General features: G+C 34.8%; 1 protein-coding gene across 1 annotated transcript in view; it reads right to left on the reverse strand.

The window, feature by feature from the left end:
* SPATA17 (spermatogenesis associated 17) overlaps positions 1-25,593 on the reverse strand; it is a 239,005-nt gene that overhangs the window by 114,938 nt on the left and 98,474 nt on the right. The window contains exon 6 of the mRNA XM_007988425.3: positions 20,048-20,171. Within this exon, the coding sequence (XP_007986616.3) occupies positions 20,048-20,171 (124 nt within the window). The remainder of the gene's footprint in view (positions 1-20,047; positions 20,172-25,593) is intronic.

The raw sequence follows: 25,593 nt of genomic DNA on the forward strand, positions 1-25,593 counted from the left end.
AAAGGATGAGACGGATGGGGAAACATTCCATAGAGTAGAATCAAAAGTCATTGATACTGGATTAATTAAGAGGGATATAAGAGAATGTGGAGTCATGGAAAAGCTTGGGTTTGGAACCAAATCAGAGAAGGTAGAAAGAGGAATATTAATATCTGTTTTGGAGTATTAGGATTGAGCTTCCCTTAAAACATTCAGGTTGAGAGGTCCAGTGTATTGTTGTAAGAGTGGGTCTGAAACTTAAAAAAGAGGTCGTAGCTAGCAACTGGAGTGTTTTCTAAATAAAAATAGCTAAAGGTGTGAAAAATGGATGGGGTTACTGAGGGAGAGTGTAGACTGAGAGAAGAGCCAATGGGAAAGTCTTAAGAGTGTACACGTTAAAGAAATAAGTGGGAGAAGAGAAGCCCATGAAGGGCACTCAAAAGAGCAAATAGGGAGGAGAAGCAGGACTCAAGGGAGAAGACCATTTCATGAAAGAGGTCAGAAGTGTCAGATGCTACGGAGAGGTGGAACAGCATGAGGACGGAGAACGCACACCTGGAATGGTAATTAGAAGGTGACGGGTGACCTCTGCAGCGGCAGATTCTGTTCTTGTGGCTGATATTACACTGTAATTCAATGAATGTGAGAAAAGAAAGAGGATTTCTCTTTAACCCTATTGCATTTTGAAAGACTTTAAGAGAAAGATTCCATTTACAGAACTTTCTGGGACATCTTCCTCACTAAACAATTCTCTCTTTAAATGTAAATATCAGGTCACTATTTTACTGATCCTTGAAAGAACCGGACTAAAATTGCTTGTTTTCTTGATTAGGCAATTTCTCTAGGCTTGCTCCTTTCTCTAAACTCTATCAACGCTCTACCCCTACCCCTAGCCCACTCCCTACCTCCAATATGGCTTCATTGATCTCCTTTATCTGCAACCTCTCAAGACTGATTCCTGCTCTTCCATTTGAGTCACAACCTTGATAAGTTTATGAATAATTAGATAATTCTGATAAATGTTGATGTGGATATATATATATATATATATATATATATATATGAAATATACTATTCTGTGGAGTTAGGATGCCTGGTGTTTGAGCAGTATCCGGAAGGAAGAGAAGGAGTTTGGTGTATAAGGTGTGGCAAGGAATTCTCAGAAAACAACAAGAGTGCAAAGTAACAGAACCTTTAAATAACTTTGGAACTAAAGAACTATAAATAGCCCCAATATGACATCAGAATATATAAGACATACAGAAATTCCTGAAGAAGACTGAGAAAAAATGACCAGAGAAGGAGAAAAAGATGATCCTAATGTCACAAAGGCCAAAGGAGGTTTCGAGAACGGAAGTGTGATGGGCAGTGTGCAGATCTCAGAGGTGGTCCCACATGTTTACACTTAGGAGACTCCTGGTGGCCTTATCAAGAGTTATTTTCAGTAGAGTAGTAGAAGTGGATATCAAATTCCATAGTTATTTCTAGACTTCACTATGACTCCGTTATGCACCATTTCTACATATTCTGACCTGGCTTATTATGCATACTAACAATACTTGTATGCCCTAAGAAAAATAGAAGAAAATAACAAAGTATGTTTTTATGACCACCATCCTCCTACAAACCTTTCATTATATACTCTTTTCCTCTGGATACCTATTGTTTTCACTTACTGGGATTCTTCTACAAGTGATTTGACTTACAAATGATTTCATGTTTGAGTTTAAAAGAGAGCTTCCAAGACAACTTGGTGTTGAAAGAAAAACCTCCAGAATTACAGAACTAGACAAGTGAATGAAAATGTTCTTTTGTTAAAGAAAATGTAATAAGAGAATTGGGCATTTGTCAAACTTTATTTGTAGTGCTATGTGGGATTCTGCAAAAAAACTGATTTCCCACCGGTCTTTGAAGAAGGAAGAGGCCATTTTAGGTTTCATCAAGTATAGTTGAATGCCTCAGGGGCAAATGCTATATTGCCCTTATCTGACTGGCCACAATCTTGTATCCAGATGTTAAAGACTTTCAGAACACTGAGCCCTTAGATAGTCTTCTTCTATAACCTTGTGGCTTCTTACAGGAAAATTATTAAAATATCTATTAGATATAGATTATACCTGCCATTTTGTGATTATTAATTGAGCTAAGTGATTAGATTTTTTTCACTTTTCTGTATGTTACCCTTCAATAAAATTGTATATTTTTTGATTATCTTTTGTTTTCCTATTTTGTTCTGATCTGGATAGTAGAAGGCCCAGAAAATTCAACTATTTGATAGTAGAAAGCCCAGAAAACACAACTATTCTTCATGACACAGTTATCTTTTATCACCACTCAAACTTGAAGTCTCTCTGTGGTAACATAATTTGGTCACAAAGTAATTAGAGTAAAAATAATTTGGTCAATACACATTTTGATCGAAAAACTGATCTCTGAAATGAACAAAATCCCTACTTTCTGGATTTTTGTACTATTGGGTTGTTTGTATATGTCTTTATTTTTTCCATTTTTCAAAATTTGAGAAAATAGTTCTTCCTTTGTACCTTCAAATACATAATTTACTTTCAGTCTATCATTAGTGTAGTATTTAAAATAAGGACAGTACAGCAACTTAAGTTTATCTACAATAGAAGATGGTCGGATCAAGCAACTATTGACCCATTTGCTTTTTAGTCAAATTGTTTATGACCAAATAATTTTCTGCTAAATTAATCATATCTCTCTTTTAACTATATTTTTGGTAGACTTGTTCTCAAACTACTGCACTACTTTTCTGAAGACTTCTGATTTGCTTGCCTATAATATTTTCAACCTTGCCCTGTGGAACTCCTATTCCATCTATATGAAACAATATCTGTCTGCCTCAACTTTTCAATAAATGCATTTTTATTATAAATGAACTTCTTTCTCCTCTAGAAAACCACTTCACTTGCTGCCATACTGAGCAAACCATTTTAGTATTCCTTTGTATCACAGTCACCACAAAAAGATTTTCCTTAACTCAGTTCCCCATTGCCACTTTCAATGTGGTACTCATCTACTGTTTTATTTATATATATATCTCTCTCTATATATAGATAGATAGATAGATGTATGGTTTTTTGTTTTTGTTTTTGTGTGTGTGTGTGTGTTTTCTTTTCTTTTCTTTTTTTTTTTTTTTTTTTTTTTTTTGAGGCATAGTCTTGCTCTTTCGCCCACGCTGGAGTGCAATGGTGCAATCTTGGCTCACTGCAACCTCTGCCTCCTGGGTTCAAGTGATTCTCCTGCCTCAGCTCCCCAAGAAGCTGGGATTACAGGCGCCTGCCACCAAACCTGGCTAGTTTTAGTATTTTTAGTAGAGATGGTGTTTTGCCATGTTGGCCAGGCTGGTCTTGAACTCCTGACCTTGGGTGACCCACCCACTTCAGCCTCCCAAAGTGCTGGGATTATAGACATGAGCCACAATGCCTGGCCTCATCTACTTTTTTGTAATCTGAATATCTCATATTTTTCCCTATTGCAGTTACCATAAACTGACTTGCTGGTTATTCCCTGATATTCACAATAGCCCTTGGCACATGGTCCAGTCTTCCCTTTTACTGCATGTTCCTAGATAATTTTAGGTGATTTCACATGCAAGTGGCAACCCATCCCAATATTACGACTTCATAGTTCTTTGATGCCTTCATCTCCATTGACCTTCACATTTATGGAATGGTGACCACACCTCATTCATCCCCATCATCCAGACTGTTCTGTGTAATTATATAATCTTAAAGATCAATATCTCACCCTCTTACCACAACTTTCTGGTCTGTTAGTTATCTCATATTCTTATTCTTGTTACTCATAAGTTCATTCCCTGGAGATCTCAAGTCAATTGATTCCTCCAACCCTTCCTAATCTATTGTCTCCTTTTCACCCTCACTTAGTTCCCTGCTCATCTGAGTCCCATTGTTGATTATGTTAATCACTCAAGGCTCTAACATCAATCACTTGCCATAGCCACTGGGCCATAGCCCAAACGAGAATAAATTCAACTATGCAGTAGAACTTAGTGGTTATGAGCATGACTTCTGGAGGCAGACTAACAAAATCCAAATTCCCACCTCCACCTTTTATTACCTTTGTAATTTTAACCTGCATTATATAACCTCACTGTATCTGTTTTCCCCTCCATAATAATGGAACTACCACATAAAGTTGATAAAGATTAAAGGTACTAAATCTTTAGTACCTTTGAGCTGTTCAAAAGCTAAGGCACTTTGAACGGTGGTTACACAAAATAAGTATTCAACAAATGCTAGCTATTTTTTCCTAAGCGACAGTGTCATGTCATCATTGTACATGTGGGCTCTGTTCTAGACCATCAAATACTAACATTGATATTGGGCTACTTATTAATCTCTTTGTGCCTCATTGATAATTGGAAGTAATAGTCTATCTCATAGGATATGTGAGAATTAAGAGAAATAATTCATGTAAAGCACTTATAAGAGTACTTGGCTCACAGTAAGCATTCAATAAATATTAGTTGTTATTACTACTATCATTTTGCATGCCTACAATATCAGGTCGTTGATAACTGCTGGAATAAATTACATAACCAGGCAGACTGATATTTGTGGATTTCAAATCTAGCTGGCCCCCAGTACCACTAAACATTCTACCTTCTCTCATTCTTCTAAGGATTATTCTGGAAGATCAACCAGAATATTGAGGTATTCAAACATTAATTACTTTAACATCTGATCTTTCCCACAAAAGTATCCATACATGATCCTACACTAATTTTATTCCTTCTTGACCTAGAAGTTCAGGTCTTCTTCCACTTATTTAAGCCTACAACTTAATGATCTTCACTGTATCCTCTCTCACCTTTTCTGGGTCCATGTTTATTTGGCTATTTTTGTCTCTTCTGTATTTTCAAGCCTTCTCCCTCAAGTAGCTCTGATGAACATGTACAAGCTTCTACCATTCTAAAGCTGTCTCTAACCTTGCTTCCTTGCCAACCCTACACATCTAGTTAGTGAGAAGTACATATTTCCCATTCCTCGTGTTTTCATGGGCATCTGTCTGCCCTTCAGTATGTCAAGGAAGAAGGAGTGGGTTTTCAGTATTGTGTATCAGGAAGGGAGATGATCCAACCTAATTTGGCCCCTTCCCCCTACCTCTTGAAAGCCAGCCTATTTATGGGAGACAAATATCCTTTGCTCTCACTTCCTTTCAGATTCACAGGGATAGGCCTAGTTTTCCTCCTCTGTCTGCGACTAGGAGGTAGATTTAATGATGGAACTAAATAGAAGCAAGCTCATTATTGTTTCAGATGTAAACTTCCAATTCAGCTTTCATTACTAATGATGAGAGAGAGGTATGTTTTTATCTCCATCTATCTGTCTTTTTTATTTTTCTCTCCACTGGTTCTGAAATCAGACAGGAAAAAGGGGGTTTATGTATTGGGCTCTAACACCTCTCTTTCTCATCTTAGCCAAGTTTCCACCCTGACTATTCCATAACAGTACTTTGGCAAATATCATGTCTCACTTTTGCCATTCACTATATTAATGTCTCAGATGGTGCTGAATACACCAATAAATGTATCTTCAGTTTTATTTGGGATGTAGCAAGCTCAGTTTTTAATTGTCATGAGTATTAATTAAAAGAAACATTGCTAATTAGATCAAGAATGAGATGTCGAAGACATTTGTATTTTCATAAACATCCCTTCATCTCATAAAATGATTACAAACCAATGTGTAACAGGAAGTTGAACAGGGTTTCTGTTATTTCAGAATTTCAGCTGGTGTTTCAAAGATGAAAATATTAAGGAGATGACAAGTACCCACTTATTCCTCTCTTCATTGTTCTTTCTCTGGCATGACAAATAGATTGCCTAACAAGTGTCCATAAGGACCCATGAAGCCTTGCTTGACTGCCTGTGAGAGGGCCTTGCATCTGAATTGTCTCTTCCACCTCCTGATCTCTGAAGAAACTGAGAAGCTAATTCCCACAAAGTATTAAAGGCTAATAATGTTGAATATGTTGACTAGTAGTTGCTTTCAAGTAAACAGAACTCTTAAAATACAATTTCACTCATAATCCAGGAAAATATTCTTAAAGTAGGTCCTTTCTCAGCTCCCTTGAAACCATCCATAAACGGAAGGCATGGTTTTGAAGACAGCCAGAGCTAAGTTTGAAATGTAGTTGCCTCCTATATCTATTGTGTAACTTGGTTTCATCTGGGGCACACTGTTAGCTTTCCCCTTTGTCTTTTCTTGGTATATAAGATTTGTCCTTCAAAAAAAAAACCACATAAAATATATTTGGGCAAATATAGATACAAGTTACTAAAAAATTATTGTTGCTTTAAAAATAATTTTGTTTTACTTACAATCTTGTTTCATTAAAAAAAAAGAGTGAATAATTGGAATCAAAATAAAAGCTGCCTGTCTTATTTTGTATCCAAAATTATTATAAATCAGAATTAGGATATATACATAAACCATTCATTTATTAGTTAATCAACATTACTTGAGAGCCTACTTTGGTATGAAATACTGGAGGTATCAAAATGGCATGATTGTTCTCCTTTATGAATTCACTTACCTTAGAGGGAGGTAGCTATAACCATACAACCAATAGCAAATGCTTTATTAAGACATAGGAGGGGGAAAAGGGAAAACTCTGCCTTGAAAAAGCAAGGAAAACTCAAAAATTTTAATATTCAAATAATAGCAAACAGGGAAGTTGATTTTGGTATAGATTACATATAAACAAAAAAAGAGGTAAAATAAATTGAATCATTTCAGTGACGTGAATTTAAGACCAATATAGATGATCATAAGTAAACTTATGTACATAGAACATAAATATAAATAATTAACATTATTTACGTATTATAAATACAACAAAATTATATTATTTTAGGGGATTGACATTTATTTAATGGGATGTTAGAACAGAAATTATATGCATACATATGTGTACATGAATTAATTTAAAAGTTAATGGAAAATATTACTGACTAAACTTGAGAAAAAACTCTGAAATTCAAGCCCTTAAGGGGATGACTAAATTAGGAATGTTTTTCCTTATATAAGCACCTTGTAGATGTAACTTTTCTCTAAACTCAGAAAGAAATTTTTTTGGCAAGAATTTCTTTTCAGCATAATACTAACTACTGATATATGCAGCTTATTTATTTTACACTCAGAGATATTCACAAATTAAAAGTTAAAGAAAGATTCTTTTCCCTTTCTCTCTTCTCCACATCTTCATTTTCTCATCTTTTATTTTACTGTCTCTTGTGATATTTTGTGAATAACGTAAGTCATTGCTGGGTAAAATATTTCCAGCTGTCAAAAGATACAGTAGATAGAGACAGCAATTGACAAGATTATTAGTTTTACAGAAAACCTGTCTGCCATTTTCCACTAAAATACTTAAAATCATATCACACCAAAATGAAATCAATTTTATATTTTTTAAGTAAAAAATTGGAATTCCTCTTTGGTTTTGTTTGTTTTGTGATTGTAACAAATACGCAATATAATAAGCAAACTTTCTGTGTCTTCTAAAATATTTACATATGTTATATTGCATAAAATCCAAAAATCATAGATTATTTCTTGTGTTGGGCTATACTTTGATTCCAGAAGTTAAATACTCATGATCTTAACAGTGATCTTAATGACCACATGAGTCACATTAGTCAATGTTTGAGTATCTTAACCATTGACTCAGTTAAGAGCTTATTTTAAGAAAACATTTGGGAGTATAATCTCTCTCCTTAAGTCCCTAGTTTTAATATAAAGGACATAGTGTATTTCATTATAGGGTTCACAGAGCAGGGAGGGTAATAAAGAGAAAGATTAAAGGAAAAAGACAATGGATTAGACTAGAGCCTGAAATTTTAAAATCTGGCTGCCAGATACTCATCAGAAAGATTACGAAGTTTTTCAATCCAAGGGGATTAAATATCAGAGACACTGGGATATCTATACAAAGTTATTCTTCTAATCTCATCGAAGAGCTAGGACAAATCATAACCTGACAAACTTCACAAACTCATTATTTATCAGTTATAGATAATAGCATCTAACTCATGACTGGGCTCAATCCAAAATATTTCTGAAGTGTCCCCAAAATAGAAAAATAGCCATAATAGTAATAGAAATAAAAATTTAAATCTACAAAACTATTACAGCCCCATTTCTTTCATTAAATCTAGTTAAAGAAATGACCTAACTGCTTGTGTGTCTAAGATTTGGATTTCACTATATTGTAAATTTAATTAGTGATAAAAAAGGAACCACCAAAAGCTTAGTCTCTTCTAACCAATGAAGAAAATGATAGAATTGATTGTAATTAACTTGACAATAACTGTAGGATTTTTTTGTTTGTTTGTTTGTTTTGAGACAGGGTCTTGCTTTGTTGCCCAGGCTGGAGTATAGTGGCGCGATCATGGCTCACTGCAGCCTCGACCTCCTGGGCTTAAGCAAGCCTCCCACTCAGCCTCCCAAGTAGCTGGGACTACAAGCATGCACCACCATGCCTGGATAATTTTTTTTTTTTGTAGAGATGGTGTTTTGCCATGTTGCCCAGGCAGGTCTTGTACTCCTGGTCTTAAGTGATCTGCCTGCCTCGGCCTCCCAAAGTGCTGGGGATTACAGGCTTGAGACACTGTGCTGGGCCAATAGGAGTTTTATATGAAACCAATAGAAATGAGTAAATACTAATTAACTTTCAATTGCCTTGTATAAATTGTTTGCATACAATGCAATTTAAAATATGGTGTTCTGGGGTAAGTGGAGGAACATTTTACACTGAGGTAAGAAATGGGAGCTACATTTGTTATGTACTTTGTTCTAATTCTTTTCTGGCTTTTGAATGTTTTATTAAGACTGTATTTGAAATTTTATATATGTTTGTATTTGTGTGTATATATGCATATACATACATAACATGTATACCTGTATATACATATGTACACATACAAATGTATATATATACATATATATACATTTACAAAATATATTCGGTCTTTTCAATACCTAATAATTATCTCTACCACAAGCTGAATATATTAATTTTAAAAAGGCACCCAATCTACTAAATGAAAATACACTGATCCTGAGTTTGATGTCCAAATTTTGTTTTCAATTTAAAAAAGAGAAAGAACCAAAGAAAATTAGGTGTTTCAGCTTTAAAGACAGATAGGCCTAAAATGATAAGGTTTACTTAATTGTCTGAAGGCTAGATTTGAAATCTGGTATGCCAATGATTATGTATAGCACATTGAAACAAATGTTAAAACTTATTTGAGCAAGTTTAACAAGAGCAGCAGAGTTTTCACACAGTACATGAATGGAGTCCACTCAGAGGTGAAATAACAGTGAAACTAACGAAGCTTAAGCTTTGGGACCCCTTGCTTTCATGGGCCCCTTCCAAGGCACAGGGTAGGACCCTGGTAATGTGCTCATGTGGTCATGCTTTTTGTAAATTTGCAAAAGATATCAGTGAATGCCACTGTATCTTTATAATCTGACATCCTCTATCACATTTTCCCATGGGTTGGGTGGTATGAGAGTGGCTGTGGGCATGTTGGGATCAGGCTGTGAAAAAGATGAGGTGGGTACATCTTTAATCTAGGTTTAAATATATTTATGTGGGGTTTCTGTCACTTCCACATTTAGTTAATATTTGTTAGCAATCCCAATACAGAAATATCTCCCAGGAATATTCCTACCACCCACTGTGTGGATAGGAGGCACCCTGAATGAAGGAGCAGGGCCAGGGGCTTCATTGCAATAGGAACTTGCTAGAGTGCCTCACCACGGAAGTCTGTGGGTAGTGGGGAAGAAGTGAGGTTTAAAATGTACCCAGCCCAAAGCTAGTCTGTAAAAAATTATTCCAACATTCAGATGTGTAAATCATAAATGGGGAATCCAATTCTTACAATTTTCTATACAAAATGGAAGACTCTTCTTTCAAAAATATACTCAACATAACGCATTATACAACACTTTTATAGTAATGAAAATTTAGATCAATGTTGTCAGAACAAAAGGGTAAATAATCCATCTCTTCTCACTTCAGAAAGTTTAACAATATTATTGTCAAAAGAGAAGCAATCAGAGTATGAAGTCAAAATATAGAAAACAAATGCTCCAGAGCTGTGCCAGGCAGTTCATTAAAGCACTATGCTATATTTTTAGATTTCTAAGATGTTGGGTAGTATCAGCCCATTAAAATTTGAAATGTGGTTGAAATGATTTCCTTTCTCATTATAAAAATTATTGCCAGGTGTGGTGGCTCATGCCTGTGATCTCAGCACTTTGGGAGGCTGAGGCAGGAGGATCACTTGAGGCCAGGAGTTTGAGAGCAGCCTGGGCAACACAGCATGACCTTATCTCTACAAAAAATGTGAACAAACCTAGCCAGGTGTGGTGGCACCTGCCTGTAGTCTTAGCTACTTGAGGCTGGGGTAGGAGAGCACTTGAGCCCACGAATTCAAGCTATGATCACGACACTGCACTCCAGCCTGAGTGACAGAGCGAGACTCTGTCTCTAAAGAAAAAAGAAATAATGAACGTATCCTCTTGTATTTGAAATTTTGCATATTTTATCTTTAAAGGTGTACTCTCCAAATTGTATAAGCTTCAGGCCCATAACACATGGATCTGCCCCCAGTCATACATAAGGGGGAGGTTTATAATGTGTTTTGCTAAATAATTTATTTTAAAATGCCGCACACTTAAAAGCAAAAAATACATAAGGGAAAGAGCTAAGGCACTCTTCTACCTAAGTGGCTCTCTTTTAATTAATTTTTATTTTATTCTTGCCTCTTTCGGAAATTATTGCCTCTTTCTTAGATGTGAGGTAGTTAAAAGATGGCAAGAGTTAAAAGTTAAAAGAAGAGCAGAAAAGGAATTCATTTGAGAACACAACAAGATTTTTTTTTTAACAAACCACTTCGTGCTGTCTCTTCAAAGAGAACTGACAATGGATAATAATGCCATCCTTTTCATATATTACAGGATAATAAAAACTACAATGTTAAAGAGGGAGGAAATAAAATGTAAAAGTTAATAGGTAATTCATTCTCCATGCTAGTTCAGTCCTTGGCCTTTCTGCACAGAGACTGCCAATAGTAACAAATTATGTGATGATTTTGTGATGTGAGCTGTTCACTTGGGATTAAGAACAAATGTCCACACTTGAGGGCCTGCCTCTTAAACTATGGATCCAAAGATCGTAAGTCAGATCTCTATGTAATCTTGAAAGAATAAACCAACCAAGGGTCCAAAGGGGGAAAAAAAGAGTCCCAAACATTTTAGTCACCAGAGAGATAATTTCTGCTTTATAGAATATTCTGAAAATAGATATAATAAATTGCTTTGAGCAATTCACCAGAAGGTACCATAGATATCTAAATTACATTCTGGCTTTCTTTATGCTTCTATATACAGGCCCTAGTTTTTATCTTTGTACATGAACTCACTTAGAATCGACGTTTCTTATAAGTACCAAACCATTTCAGAGAAAGAGAAAAAAGGGAATTCAATGAAAAACTAGTGAATATCCTTTGAAGAAGGATGGCTGGACAGTCATAAAGGTAGGATACAGTTCCTTCCATGTAGGGTTTATTTAGGTGAACCAGGTGTAGATCGCAGATGTAGATGACTAACTCAGGTTTTTTTGTGACCATGGTTTACTGAGGATGCCCCAGCTTTACAGAATGTATTCAAACTAGTTGTGTGACCTTGAGCAGGTTGCTTCATCTTCTAGTCTTAATTTCTTTAATCGGTTAAAAGAGAACGCTGGAAAGATCATCCTAAAGATCCCATGCTGCTCTAGCACATTCCGATGAGTGGCGCCTCTGTCAGTGTGAGCTCCTATTGTTAAATTTTTCTGCGTGAAAACATTCATACAAACTACTGGGAAGTTAGCAAAAGCAAATATAAGATCCTTCATGTAAAACATATGAATCTACTTCCCAAACCATACATCCATAACTCTGTCTTATTACCAGACCTTTCCAACTCCTGAATAAGTTTGCTAAATAAGTTGCAGGGAATGTAAGAATTAAGACTTGGTTTTGGAGAATGCTGTGTTAATAATTGATACTAAATAGCAGTGACCCTAAGCAAAATGACAAAACTGATACATTTCTTCTGCATGTCCTCTTAATATTCTTTTTAGTGCCATAAATACCTACTTTCCTCCCCAGACATCCCACGAATGCATTACACCCTTCAGCATCCCTGGATCTCTTTCTTACCAACTTTATGTCCATTTGGGTCTTTATACTCTAGGTATTGCCTCAGGTCTCTGAATGTACTTTTCTCTCCCATTCTTATCAGAAGCTGTTCACAATGTATCAATTTTCACTAAGACATACCATTAAGGACAACCTGAAAGCTAAAATATCTCCTTTCTAAAAATAATCTAAATTAGTTATCTAAATTTAATAGGAGAAAGAAATACATCTTTAATGGTAAAGTAACAATAAAATTCAAAGTATTAGCAAAAAGCTTGTAACATATTTCTCCTTTTCTGTGAGAGGCAGAGGGGAGGCTTCTGAATTTCCACAATATGACAAGTCACCAGAAGTCACCTACCTCATATATATAGAGGGCCGGGGGGGGGGGGGGGAGAGAGAGAGAATCTTATGATACATTTCTCTAGGATATAAAGTCAGACTGTATCAGTATGCTCATATTGAGGAGCAGAGGCAGATCAACTGAATAGCAGAGTGAAGTCAGATTATAAAGAATTTTGAACGCTTATGCTGAAAAATGTGGATTTTATCCTATGGATAACAGGGTAGCTTTGGAGGCTTACAAACTGCAAAGATAAATGAAATAAAAATGCTCTGTTAGAAAGGTTTATCTGATGGTGGTAAATATACTGGGTTAAAGGACAAAAGACTTAAAAAGAAAATCATTTTAGAGACTATTACAATTGCTCAGGGTTCAGGAAATAAATATGAAGGGACTGATTTGAAAGACACCTGGGATGATGAACTGAAAGATGACAGCAAAAAATGAAGATGAGTCAACTACTTCAAAATCCTGGTTACCTGGGGATAGTTTAGAATTGTGGATTGTTTAATGTAATGTCTGATTTAGAAAACAGAAAAACACACACACACACACACACACACACACACACACACAGAAAAAAAAAAAAAAGCCTGAAAAATTTCACAAAGAACACGTGAATGCTCAAACTCAGGTTGCATCAAACCACAAAGATCATAAATATAATAGTCAGTTCAGTGAAGATAAGGGTACTATTGGCAACCATAAGTATCAAGGCATACATCCTTTTGCATATATATCATGGAAATACAAAAGATGGAAAAAAGGTCCAACTAAGAAACTAGAAAGGAACAAAATCAATGTTTTTCAAGTCAGAAAAGTGGTTTTGAGATAATGTCTATAAGGTCCAAATATGTGCTCCAGAAAGTCATTGCAGGTACATCTTAACATTACTCTTGAGTTTCCCTGTCACCCCAAAGATACTTTCCAAATATACCAAATATACAAAGACATATGACACATAGATACACATACCCACACATACGCACACACATTGGCAGGTGCACATGGTAAGGCTGCCACTTTTCTAGGGCTTCATCATCTCAAAGTAAAAGTGAATAATCACATATTGAGCACTTGACATGCATAAGATCTCACCACCTAGATCCTTAAAAGATAGAGTTGAAAGCAATAAATGATTTGGAATAATAATTATTATTATTATTATTTTTGAGTCAGAGTCTTGCCCTTTCACCCAGGCTGGAGTGCAGTGGTGTGATCTTGGCTCACTGCAACCTCTGCCTCCCGGGTTCAAGCGATTCTCCTGCCTCAGCCTCCCAGTAGATGGGATTACAGGTGTCTGCCACCATATCCAACTAATTTTTTTTGTATTTTCAATAGTTACAGGGTTTCACCACATTGGCCAGGCTGGTTTCGAACTCCTGACCTCAAGTGATCTGCCATCCTTGGCCTCCCGAAGTGCTAGGATTACAGGCGTGAGCCACCACATCCGGTCAAAATTTTCCTAATTTAAATATTTTTCACCTTATAAGATTTGTATCCTGGAAATTAAAATAAGTTTTTAAAAAAAGATTTGTCTTATAAAACTGTTTTTCATATCAACAGACTACCAATTAATTATGGGTATGTCAAGTTTATCTATTTATTTTATTATTATTGTTATTGTTATTGTTATTTTTTGAGATGGAGGCTCGCTCTGTCGCCCAGGCTGGAGTGCAGTGGCACTATCTCAGCTCACTGCAAGCTCCGCCTCCCAGGTTCATGCCATTCCCCTGCCTCAGTCTCCCGAGTAGCTGGGGCCACAGGCGCCCGCCACCATGCCTGGCTAATTTTTTGTATTTTTGGTAGAGACGGGTTTTCACCGTGTTAGCCAGGATGATCTCGATCTCCTGACCTCAGGATCCACCCGCCTTGGCCTCTCAAAATGCTGGAATTACAGGTGTGAGCCACCGCGCCTGGCCAAGTTTAATTTTTAAAATTAAGACAGTCTTTCTCTATACAAATATGATTTAATATCATTTGGCAAAAAAGTAGCTGAAACCGTTTTGGCTTCCTCAAAAATATAATTAAAAGTAAAATTTTTTCAGTATTAAACACAGTATAGGATCTTTTTAAAATAATAAATAAAATAGTTATTTCAGTAATATTTTCACTACTTTAGTGGGGAGTGAGGAAAAACATCAAAAATCTATCGTATAAATTATGACATGAAAACTATTTCCATTATATACATGTAACAATTTTAATTGAAGTAAATTTGTTTCTACTTTAGTTTTAATTTCAATATGTGTAAACTCTTAAATGCCACACTAAAATAAAATAGACATAGTTATACTGAGTTATATGTATATTTTATGTTTATTTACCTTTTTTATTTTCACATTAAAATGAAAAACAGGGTAACATTTTCACTAATAAGGTAACTATTACCGTGTACAATTCTATGTAATAACCAATATTTCCAAACTAACCTTTTATAATTTGGATCTTGAATTTTACATTTGTCTGTAATTTTTCTAATCTCCAGGAAGACTCTTAAAAATTCTGGCAATACTTTAGAGGCATCTTTTACTAAATCCAACAATAGGCCTTTGCATATATCCACCAGTAGGTGGAGCAGACAACATAATTTATTACCTAAGAACAAGGGCAGGGGAATGAAAGTCAGTTTATTTGGAATAAAACAAATCTGCAAATGAGATTTTCTTCAAAGGAAATATATCTTATATGTGTTAGATTTAGTTTGACTAGTTACTGAATCAGAATAAATAACTTTATTAAGTAATCAATCTTTAGAGAAAGATAAATTAAATTTACAAACAGAAGCAATATTTGCATTTTACTTTATCCAAATCAACCAAAAATTAGCCTTCCTTTCATAAAACTTTTACAGGGACAAAGATTTTTTGATGTGTTCATTTAATAAGGGTGCTAAACCCAATCCTGTTTTACAGGTGATGGGGTGCATAACAAATAGTATTTTCTGGGAAATATAATTGACTAATCCTATTATGTCTGTAGCAACAAATTAACCTTATTACTACTAGTAAATGGTGATTGATTATTTATGCAAATAAGTTACCATATTCAGCTTTCTGATTGAAATAAACATATACAAAAGGTGTTTTAATATGACTCGAACTTTTTAATTAATAAAACCCTGAGGGGTCTATTAATTCACTCATTGCAATATTAGTTATTTACTTGTGTAATTTCTATTAGCGCTAACATACTTGTTTGAATAAAGATGAGATAATTAATACCATCAAAAATTAGTAATAGCTTTTGGAAATATTTTAAGGTATACATTGAATTTGTACTAAATATAGGCTTAAACCTGACTTTAAAACTTTGCAATCAGCATATGAGTATATGAGTATACCAGCATAATCATCCTAAAATTACTAATACATTAAAAAACTCATAATCTTACACCATCTATATCTCAATTCACAAATACAATTTTGACTTACAAAATTATCTTCTATGAAGCACTGTCAAAATTAATGTTTTATTTCTACTCATCTAAAGTAAGCTATTAGAACAATAAAAATGTAATGTAAAAATTACTATTCTATAAACCATACTAATATCATTCCTAATCACCAATCGCCAATATAAATCATCAATATAATGTCCCCCTCTTTGCTAAAAATGCTATTAGATTTATTCCTTTTAAGCAGATCAATAAAGCTTTTCCTATCCTGACATACTTTTTATAAAATTATTCAAACTTGAATATTTATTTGGAGAATTTTCAAATATCTGCAGGCACTGAACGTTAAAATTGATACAAATCTTTTAAAATAAATATTATTAATTCTTATTTGGCTTTTATTTGTACTTAAAGGTCTACAAATACAATTTGAAATCAAAATCTTAAAACAAACAATGAAATTAATTTGTAAACAACCAAGTAAGGAATATTTTAAAATCTGCAGCTTAATTTCTCCCCAATAGCCCAGACATGCTGTAAAAATTACTAACAACACTCAGATTGAAATATGTGTCTTTTAGTCTTTGAATCTTCCTTAGGCTTAGGAAGGAAGGTTATGTTGTTTTTTATTAAAATAAAATAGCACATCAGCAAAATCATAAGTATAAATAGTTATTAATTTCAGTGAGATCACCTATATAAGCAGTAGTGAAAAGTTGGCAATTTCCATCTACAAAAAAATTGACATTAGACTGAAATTAGGCTCAGCGCTTTTTGTGGTTAAAGATTAAATAGTTTATATTTATACTAAAGTCCCAGCACACTACTATTAGATGGCAGGTACTCAAAAATATTATTGGAAGTGATTAACTGGTGAATTTAAGATTCATGTTTATTGTATTTATTAAATCTTAGTGTTGCATACTTTTGTTTAGATGGAGACAGTTTGTATTAATAGTTGTGACTTGTAGTATGTTTTAAAGGTCAACCTTTTTATATCATGATGAAAAAATACTGATTAAAAGCTAAGTAAAGCAAATCTGTTGGGATATAAGGAATAGAACATATGAACTTTCCAGTATCATTCTGTCAGTACAACTAATCCCTTGAACAAAATGAACAGATGAGACTAAGATGACACAGCTATTCTATTTTACCACCACACACACAAAAAGTTTGTCTTGGAAACAAAAGTGGCTCCATAGGTTCAAAGGGTTGTCTTTTCATCTCTAGTTACCTGTGATCAAATCTTAAGATCACTATGATGAAGTTTACCAACTGGCCAGGTCCAAATGAAAATCCCTGTTATTGTTGTAATATTTCTCTCCAAGGGAAGCAATTTGAGAATACAGTTTCACCTGTAATGTCCTCAGGTCTGTGAAGTCAAGTGTCAAATGGAGGTGGGGGACACCAGCATAGAGATTTCTAACTAATTTTTTTATTAATAACTAAAGGAAAGCCAAGAAAGGAAATGAGAAAATGAATGCTTCCAACTGGTAAGATTAATGGAAGAAAATTAAAGAAGAAAACCTTAGGTTTATCTGTGGTTAAATTCTAATAATATGATTGTTACCATTTACTGAATGCCATCTAACGGTCTGGCACTGTTTTAAATATATGACATTTAATCCTCATAACTTTCTTCCAAGATGGGTTTCATTATCCCACAAATGCAGAGGGAAGCAGAGGCTCAGAAAACTGAAGGTAATCTCCTAATATATTACCCTTAGTGTGAGAGCTGGGATGTCAACTCAGCTCCGTCTGATGACAATATTTGGGTTCTTTCAACCTTGCCATAGGGCCTCAAAAATAATTATTTTATTGGATGCCAAGGAGTTTTGGAGACTAGGGATCACTAAAGTAAAGTTTACACACATTGATATTATCAGCAGCTTATATGGTATAAAGAAGGAGAAAAATGCATTGACAGCTTGTATTTGTTAATACAAATATACTTAAAACACAATGGTAATATCTGAAAATCCATTAAGGTCTATGATTCAAGTGTTTTAGTCAGGTTTGTGAAAATTCTTTGTCAAACCAGGTGCTTAATTTAAAAAATGAAATGAAATTAAATTAATTAAAGAAATAATGCATAGAAAGTCTCTACAATACTGTTTGGCACATGATAAGCACTCCATAGATATTTGCTGTCAGATTATTTTTATTAGTTAAAAAAAAAACTGAGTCTTCATGGACTTTCTAAATAATTTCACTAGATACTCAGTATCTCAACAACCTTGGATAAAACAGGATTAACAAATGTTCAGTTAAATACAATTTCACTATTTTAGGCCAGGTGTGGTAGCTCACGCCTTTAATCCCAGCACTTTGGGAGGCCGAGGTGGGGGGATCATTTGAGGTCAGGAGATCAAGAACAGCCTGACCAACATGGTGAAACCCCACCTCTATTAAAATACAAAAATTAGCCTGGCGTGGTGGCGGGTGCCTGTAATCTCAGCTACTCTGGAGGCTGAGGCAGGAGAATTGCTTGAATCCAGGAGGCGTAGGTTGCAGTGAGCCAAGATCACGCCACTGTACTGCAACCTGGGCAACAGGGTAAGACTCTTTTTCGCTCCCTCTTAAAAAAACAAAAATGATTTCACTATTTTAAAAAAATGCTTTCTGTATTACAGTACCCATCATAAGTATACTTAGCACAACTAGAACTCATATTAAGAAAGATTCAGAGTATAAAGATGTTCAGAGTTACTAGGATTAACAAATGTATTGTAAAAAATAAAATACCAGATTTAAAGAAATAAGGGTGTTAATAGTACGCTTAGTTTAATGAAAGTTGAAATGACTAATAACTAAAGTTAAAAAATTTCTGCGAAAAGGAATTTTTTATTTGAAATTCTATATAAAAATGTAGCACTTCAATTATACAACTAAAACTGTTACTACTATAGATTTTAAAATTAAAATATTTTGACTTTTAATTTTTAAAAGTATCTTTAAATTATTGCCTAAGTATTTGAAGTCCAGTGACCTTAGATTGCCGAGTGCCATGTCTATTTCTACTAGCTTTGTATCTCTAACTCAGCCACGTAACACCTCTGAGTTTGTTTCCTTACCTGTCACATGAAGATAACTCAGCTACACAAATCCAAGTAAATATGAAGATAGTCACCATGATTAAAAAGTATTGATATTTAGACTACCAAGCAGAATCTAGAGATAGAGGGAGATCTATGTTCCAAATGTACATCGCCAGCCCAGGATTTAATATACTTTTTAAATTTGGATGCCTCTAAGGATGACATTCAGTCTTGGGGCTCACCTTCACCACTGGGACTTGACTTGCCCCTGCCTGGAGACATTCGACTATGTGACTCTGGCCAAAACTACAACATAGGACTTGAAGGTCTGTGAGAAAAAATAAAAACCCAGAAACTGCTAGTTTCCTGACTAGCTCCCTAGTAACAAAACACATCTCAACCCCCAAATTCATGTTTTTTTAAAATCGTATTTTTTTTTTGAGACTATTCCACATGCCATGTATTCTTTCCTAGTAACCAGGACAAAATCCAAGGTATTGACATTTTAGCAAGCATTGTAAAATAAATGTCTAAGTATTCCAAATTTCATGCTTATATTTCTATAAGAAGATGTAACTGCTGAAGCAATTTTGTTAAAAGCTTTACCTGAAAACTTCCATCAAAATTTAGAAAGGGTCAAAAAATGGTTTTAATCTCAACATTAGCTCAATTAAAAGAGAAAACATGAAAGCCACTTCAGCCTAATAACTTGTTAGTTCTTGATCAATTCACAACACAACAATAAGCCATTCAGAATGAGTTTTGAAAGCGAGGTTATGCCCTTCGTGTTGTGTTATCACCGTGGCAGATCACACTGCTGACTTGGACCTTTCTGCCAGCATCGCAGCGGCTGCCTGTATGAAGCTGCTGTCACAGACGAGTCATGGTGCCTGCACACACCTACACAGAAGCACGAAATTGAACTCGAAGTAGTGTCTTTGTGATATCTTTTCAACAAGTCATGTCCCATTCAGCTTACTAGTTTATCTCTGTCAGGCTAGGGGCCCAAGTGGCTTACAGGAGCTGTCAGGGACAGGTAGACCAACCTGCTTTGTGCTGAGGAGGTAATGCATCTTTCGGGCTTGGTAATCTCTTTTCTTCTCTTCCTTTTCGAGGTTAGCTTTCTTCTCTTCTTTTTCTTTCATTTCTGCAAACTCCTCCAGTGCCTTCCTGCATCAAAACCATCTGTAGTTATTTATGATACTATGTGTTCACATTTTAATTCTTTCACTGATGATAAATCAGTTTTTTTTGAGGGGCAACCATCATCCATATCCATCCAAATCAGTGGTGTAATCTATCTCACCTGCATTTTCTACAAGAATCTTTGCAAAATTTAGAAAGCATTTATGTGATATTTCGGTGATTAAGTTTTTGAGATCAAATGAGTATATTATAATTAATTCAAAGCTGAGAAAATACTCATATCAAATGCAAAGTGTGTCTTACTAAATTATCAGGGTTTTTTGCTTTAAGATTAACTTTTTTGGACATACTTAAATCTCCCAAGAAAGCACCTGAGCTACTGTTTTCCCTTACATTTTGGATTTGTATTTTCAAATCTCTAATCATTTATTTTGCATACTAACTAATGGCCTAATTTTAAAAATGTGACAGGTTTTATACATACCCTTAATTTATTGTAGGTTTACGTCAGTTGACAGTTCAAATAATACCAATAAGATTACATATATTATCTTGCACTTCAAACAAAGGCTGACATTTTGTCCAATTATGTAGATAATTCTAATAAAAGCTAAATCAGGTGAGAAAGTGCAAGTATTTTCTAGGCATAATAAATTCTATTAAAATAATGAAACTTTTCATTATTTATGTGTATCTAAGAAATATAAACAAAAAAAGCTTTTAAGTATACTATGTGAAAACACCTGCTAAACAGATTATGATATCAAATATGGAGAAAAATAAATCCTTTATTTTCAAGGAAAAACTTAACTCTTTGCGTTAAAATAATGTTTTGAAATTGTACTATACTTTTTTTTTAAAAGTAGGTATGTAACTTAGTGTCTAGTTCTGTAAGTAAAGTTTTAAATAAATTATCTGAGCATTTTTCTCAAAGATAACTGAGGAAAGTAGAGGAAAAAATTCAAAAAATAAAAGAGATTCTCCTTTCTACTTCAATGTCTAGAAATATTTTTGTTGCAATTTTCTGTTAAAGGCTACCAATACAATACTTCATACAAGGTTACTTATGAAACACACTGACGTTTAAAAATCACCAAGCTATGCTATTGCAGCAGAGCAATTTTTTTCAACATAAGATTAAATTGCAAAATAAATGAATTACTTGGAGTGGCATGGCCCCCATTTTGCCACCCTTCTCTTGAAAATTGCTTATTAATATGAAAAAAGGAGTCAGAAAATAGCCTGTTTTACTTTATGCATAGTATTTTGGGGGCTTCTGCGCCCACAGAGCCAGGCTAGCTGCACGTTTAGATTGTGTTGGCAAGCTGGTACAATGACCTCTCTGACCTGCATCTCAAGGCTATTATTAATCGCTAAGTAACCTGGTAAAGCCAAACAAATTTGTTTCCATTGAAAGGATCTCTATCTGTGTCTGAGAATTTGTTCTGTACCAAACAAACCTCATTAACTGTGTCCATTTTTGACAAAGAACCAGGAGTTAGAGGGATTGGTGACCTTTCTTTGTCCTTAAAGTACAAATTTCAAGGCAGTTACATATGAATAAATGAGAATTTTTGCTAGGAAAAATAACAATCATATGTTACATTAAAAGTGAATATATTATTTGTTTTAATCTTTGCTATTGTTATTATGAAAAAAATAAAAATTAACCAGAGAACTACCACTGTAAAGATAATTACTCAGAAATGCATGTATCTAATTTTATATTACTCTAAATGTAAGTACAGTAATTTTCTAAGCAATCATAAAAATAAAAAAATCTACAGGGAAGTTTGTGCTCTATAAATAATTTAATAAGTATGAAAAGGTCTTATATAAGAAGAAAGGTCTAATATAATTGAAAACATATATGAATGGGTAAGGTACAAAGATGTACATAGAACTTGGACACAAAATCAAAAGTGTAAGTTATTTTAAGTAGTAAAAAGAGTCCATCTTCAGAATATGGAAATGTAAAATAAAAACAGTATGTATAGAGTGGCATGGCACAGCGAACTAAACCTGTGAGATAATGGAAAAGAATGTTACTTTCCAGTGTATAAAGAAAACACGTAGGAAACACTAAAAACACTCATCTGCTGTAATCTCAAAACACAAAAGTAGTTAATTTAATACATTCATCCAATTATTGAAAAAAATCAATTCTTAGGTTCCAAATTGATTTCTTGTAACATTTGAGAGTGTGTGGATAACAAGGCAGTAATATTTTTGTCAAACATTCTTTGTTGAACAATGAAGTAGGAATTGCTAAATAAATTATTCTTGATATATAAATTTTTGTTATATCAGCAGGGTGAAGATACTGTTCAGTGTGCAGGATGCAATAAAAATTAGGATCTCATTAAAAATAAAAGGATGGAAACCATTCTAACTAGGATTCCCTACAAAATTATAAAAATTACCTATATTTTTAATGTGGAGGTTTTTAAAATGCAGTACTTCTAAGACATTTAAATCGATCGTTTTTCTGTTTTTACATTTCAGATGTATTTTCCCATTTCTATCCTGAAAGAAAAAAAGTCCTCTGATATATATGGTATAGCTTTTACTAATTACTCTATTTTGCAAATATAGAAACACATAAAGAGATTAAATGACCTACTGTGATTAACAAATAAGGTAATGGCAGAAACGGAATTAGAACCTCTGTGTCTGCAGATTTTCTAACTCCAGACCAGGCTGTCATCTTCCTGACACAAGAAATATTATGCTGAATATATTTTTATTGAATTAGCCATGCATATTTTCTTTTATCTTATAATCCTGTCTTCTACCATATAAAGAAACTTGAATAAGTTCCAAGACTTTCTGCCTTGTTTTCATATCTATAAAACATTTTCTGATATAGTTTTAAAATAAAGATAAAAATTACTGAAACTCTTGAAAAGCTTTACATATTTGAATGTATTTTGTTAATGATATTTATAGGGATAATAAAGTATTTACATATTCTAATAATGATAGCAATAATAATAGCCACAATATAGTGGAGTGATTAAGAGCATAGACTCTGTTTTTGTTTTGTTTTGTTTTTTTGAGACGGAGTCTTGCTCTGTCACTCAGGCTGGAGTGCAGTGGCACAATCTCAGCTCACTGCAACCTCTGCCTCGTTGGTTCAAGTAATTCTCCTGCCTCAACCTCCGAAGTAGCTGGGATTACAGGCGCGTGCCACCGCGCCAAGCTAATTTTTGTATTTTTCGTAGAGATGGTGTTTCGTCATGTTGGCCACTACTGACCTCACGCAATCCACCTGTCTTGGCTTCCCAAAGTGTTGGGATTACAGACCTGAGCCACTGCACCTGGCCAAGAGCATAGACTCTGAAATGGCACCTGGTTATAACAGCTCTGCTATGCTCCTTACTAGCTGTTTACCCTCTGAGCTGCAATTTCCTCATTTGTAAAATGTAAATATATTAGTATTAGTATCTTTTCCATTAAATTATTGTCAGAATGAGATAAGTTAATCAATGTAAAGTGCTCAAAATATTGGCTGGTACACAGTAAGGCGCTATGTAAGTGTTAGCTATTTATTGAACATTTACTATGAGCCTAGTACCAGGCTACATGCTTTACCTACTCAACTGGATATGCTTTCTCTAATTCCCTTGGTTGTCTTCTCCTATCTCTCTCCTGGTGAGAGTGTATTTTATGAATGAAATCCCACAATGCAGAGCATAGAATATGGCTTCCTAAGAGGCATGGGTTATGGGGTAAACCCTGATAAGTGGAAAATAGGAGACAGAAAAGACCATGCAAATAAATTTCTCCTTTCCCTGTCCTCCACCTACTTATCTGAGCGATGGTTTCTCCTTGCAAAACTGAAAATAACCTGTGTGGCTAAAGACAGCAAGCATGGCCAGGTGCAGTGGCTCACACCTATAATACCAGCACTTTGGGAGGCCAAGGCGGGCAGATCACCTGAGGTCACGAGTTCGAGATCATCCTGGTCAACATAGCAAAATCATGTCTCTACTAAAAATACAAAAAGTTATCCGGATGTGGTGGTGGGCACCTGTAATCCCAGCTACTCAGGAGGCTGAGGCAGGAGAATTGCTTGAACCCAGGAGGCGGAGGTTGCAGTGAGCCGAGATCGCACCACTGCACTCCAGCCTGGGTGACAGGGCAAGATTCCATCTCAAAAAAAAAAAAAAAAAAAAAAAAAAAGACAACAAACATGTCTGCTGTGCTATATCACATCACTATGGGGCTCTTTGTGAAGCAGTGGCCAGGACTGCAGGAGCTCATCATGTCTCATTCCTACCTACAGAACCAAACCCAAAGTTCCAACTGCCAGGAGTGCTGGCTGCTGACTGTTCACTACTATATCTCACTGGAGAAAATCAGTTCCCCTGCCCCAGGTAGATTTTGTTATCCTGCCCCCAGCCTGGATTCAATCAATGACTGGGAATTGACAGAGTACATAGGCCCAGAGCCTTTGTCTTGGTTTGGGACCAATATAAAGGGCCATCCAGATCCCAGAGCTGAGACCTCCTGATGCAATTCAACTTCTCCCTCAACCTTCCTCCTCCCTTCTCTTAAAGATGTTGCTCCCCAATAAATCTCATGCAACAGATCACTGTCTCAGTGATGTTTCCATCTATGACCTCTTTTTTCTAACCCTTATTGAGCTGGTATTGCTATTTTTTGAGCAAGTAAATAATTCTAAGGTACAACATTAATGTATAAAAAGAGACTGAAGCGGAAAAGATGCTTAAAAGCTATTTGGCACAATACAACTAACACACAATACAAACCTACAAGGCTTTTCAGCATTGACCCCTGCTTCCCTCTCCTTCTCACTTCATATCACTCTCTCCCGGAATCACTATGCTTCAGTCACCATGGCTGTATTTCATTTCCTACAAACCATTTATTTCTACCTCAAGATCTTCACTTAAATTGTATTTTCTGCCTTGGATTTCCTTTACAGCAATCTGAATTCTCCTTTCACTGTTCTTTTCACTCATAAACACCGTAATTTTGTTTTTTTTTCCATATAACTTAATAAAATGTATAATCATACATTTATGGATATATTTGTTTGTTTAATATATGTCTTCCCTACTAGACTGCAAACTCTGCAAAAAATAAAGACTATGTCTATGTTGCCCATGTCTATTTGAATGAATAAGTAAACAATTTTAAAAGACTACTGTCTCCATATAAGTGTGTAGGTTTATGTATATGAATGATGATAGGAACTACAGAGAAGTGACTGCAAAAACAAGTATATGATCCTGCTCAATCCCGAGACCAAATGAATGATAATGATTACTTCCTATCATGTAATAATTCATGTTTTCTTGCATTGCAGATTTTCTTTTCCTTGTTACATTTTTTCTTTTTAAACTGTTTCTTGATTTTGTCTAATGTCTGTACCAAAGGAGAAAAATAATATATTTCTATAAAATATTTTTGAGGAACA

The sequence above is a fragment of the Chlorocebus sabaeus genome, chromosome 25, assembly GCF_047675955.1.
Source record: "Chlorocebus sabaeus isolate Y175 chromosome 25, mChlSab1.0.hap1, whole genome shotgun sequence".
In the NCBI taxonomy this organism is placed as follows: domain Eukaryota; kingdom Metazoa; phylum Chordata; class Mammalia; order Primates; family Cercopithecidae; genus Chlorocebus; species Chlorocebus sabaeus.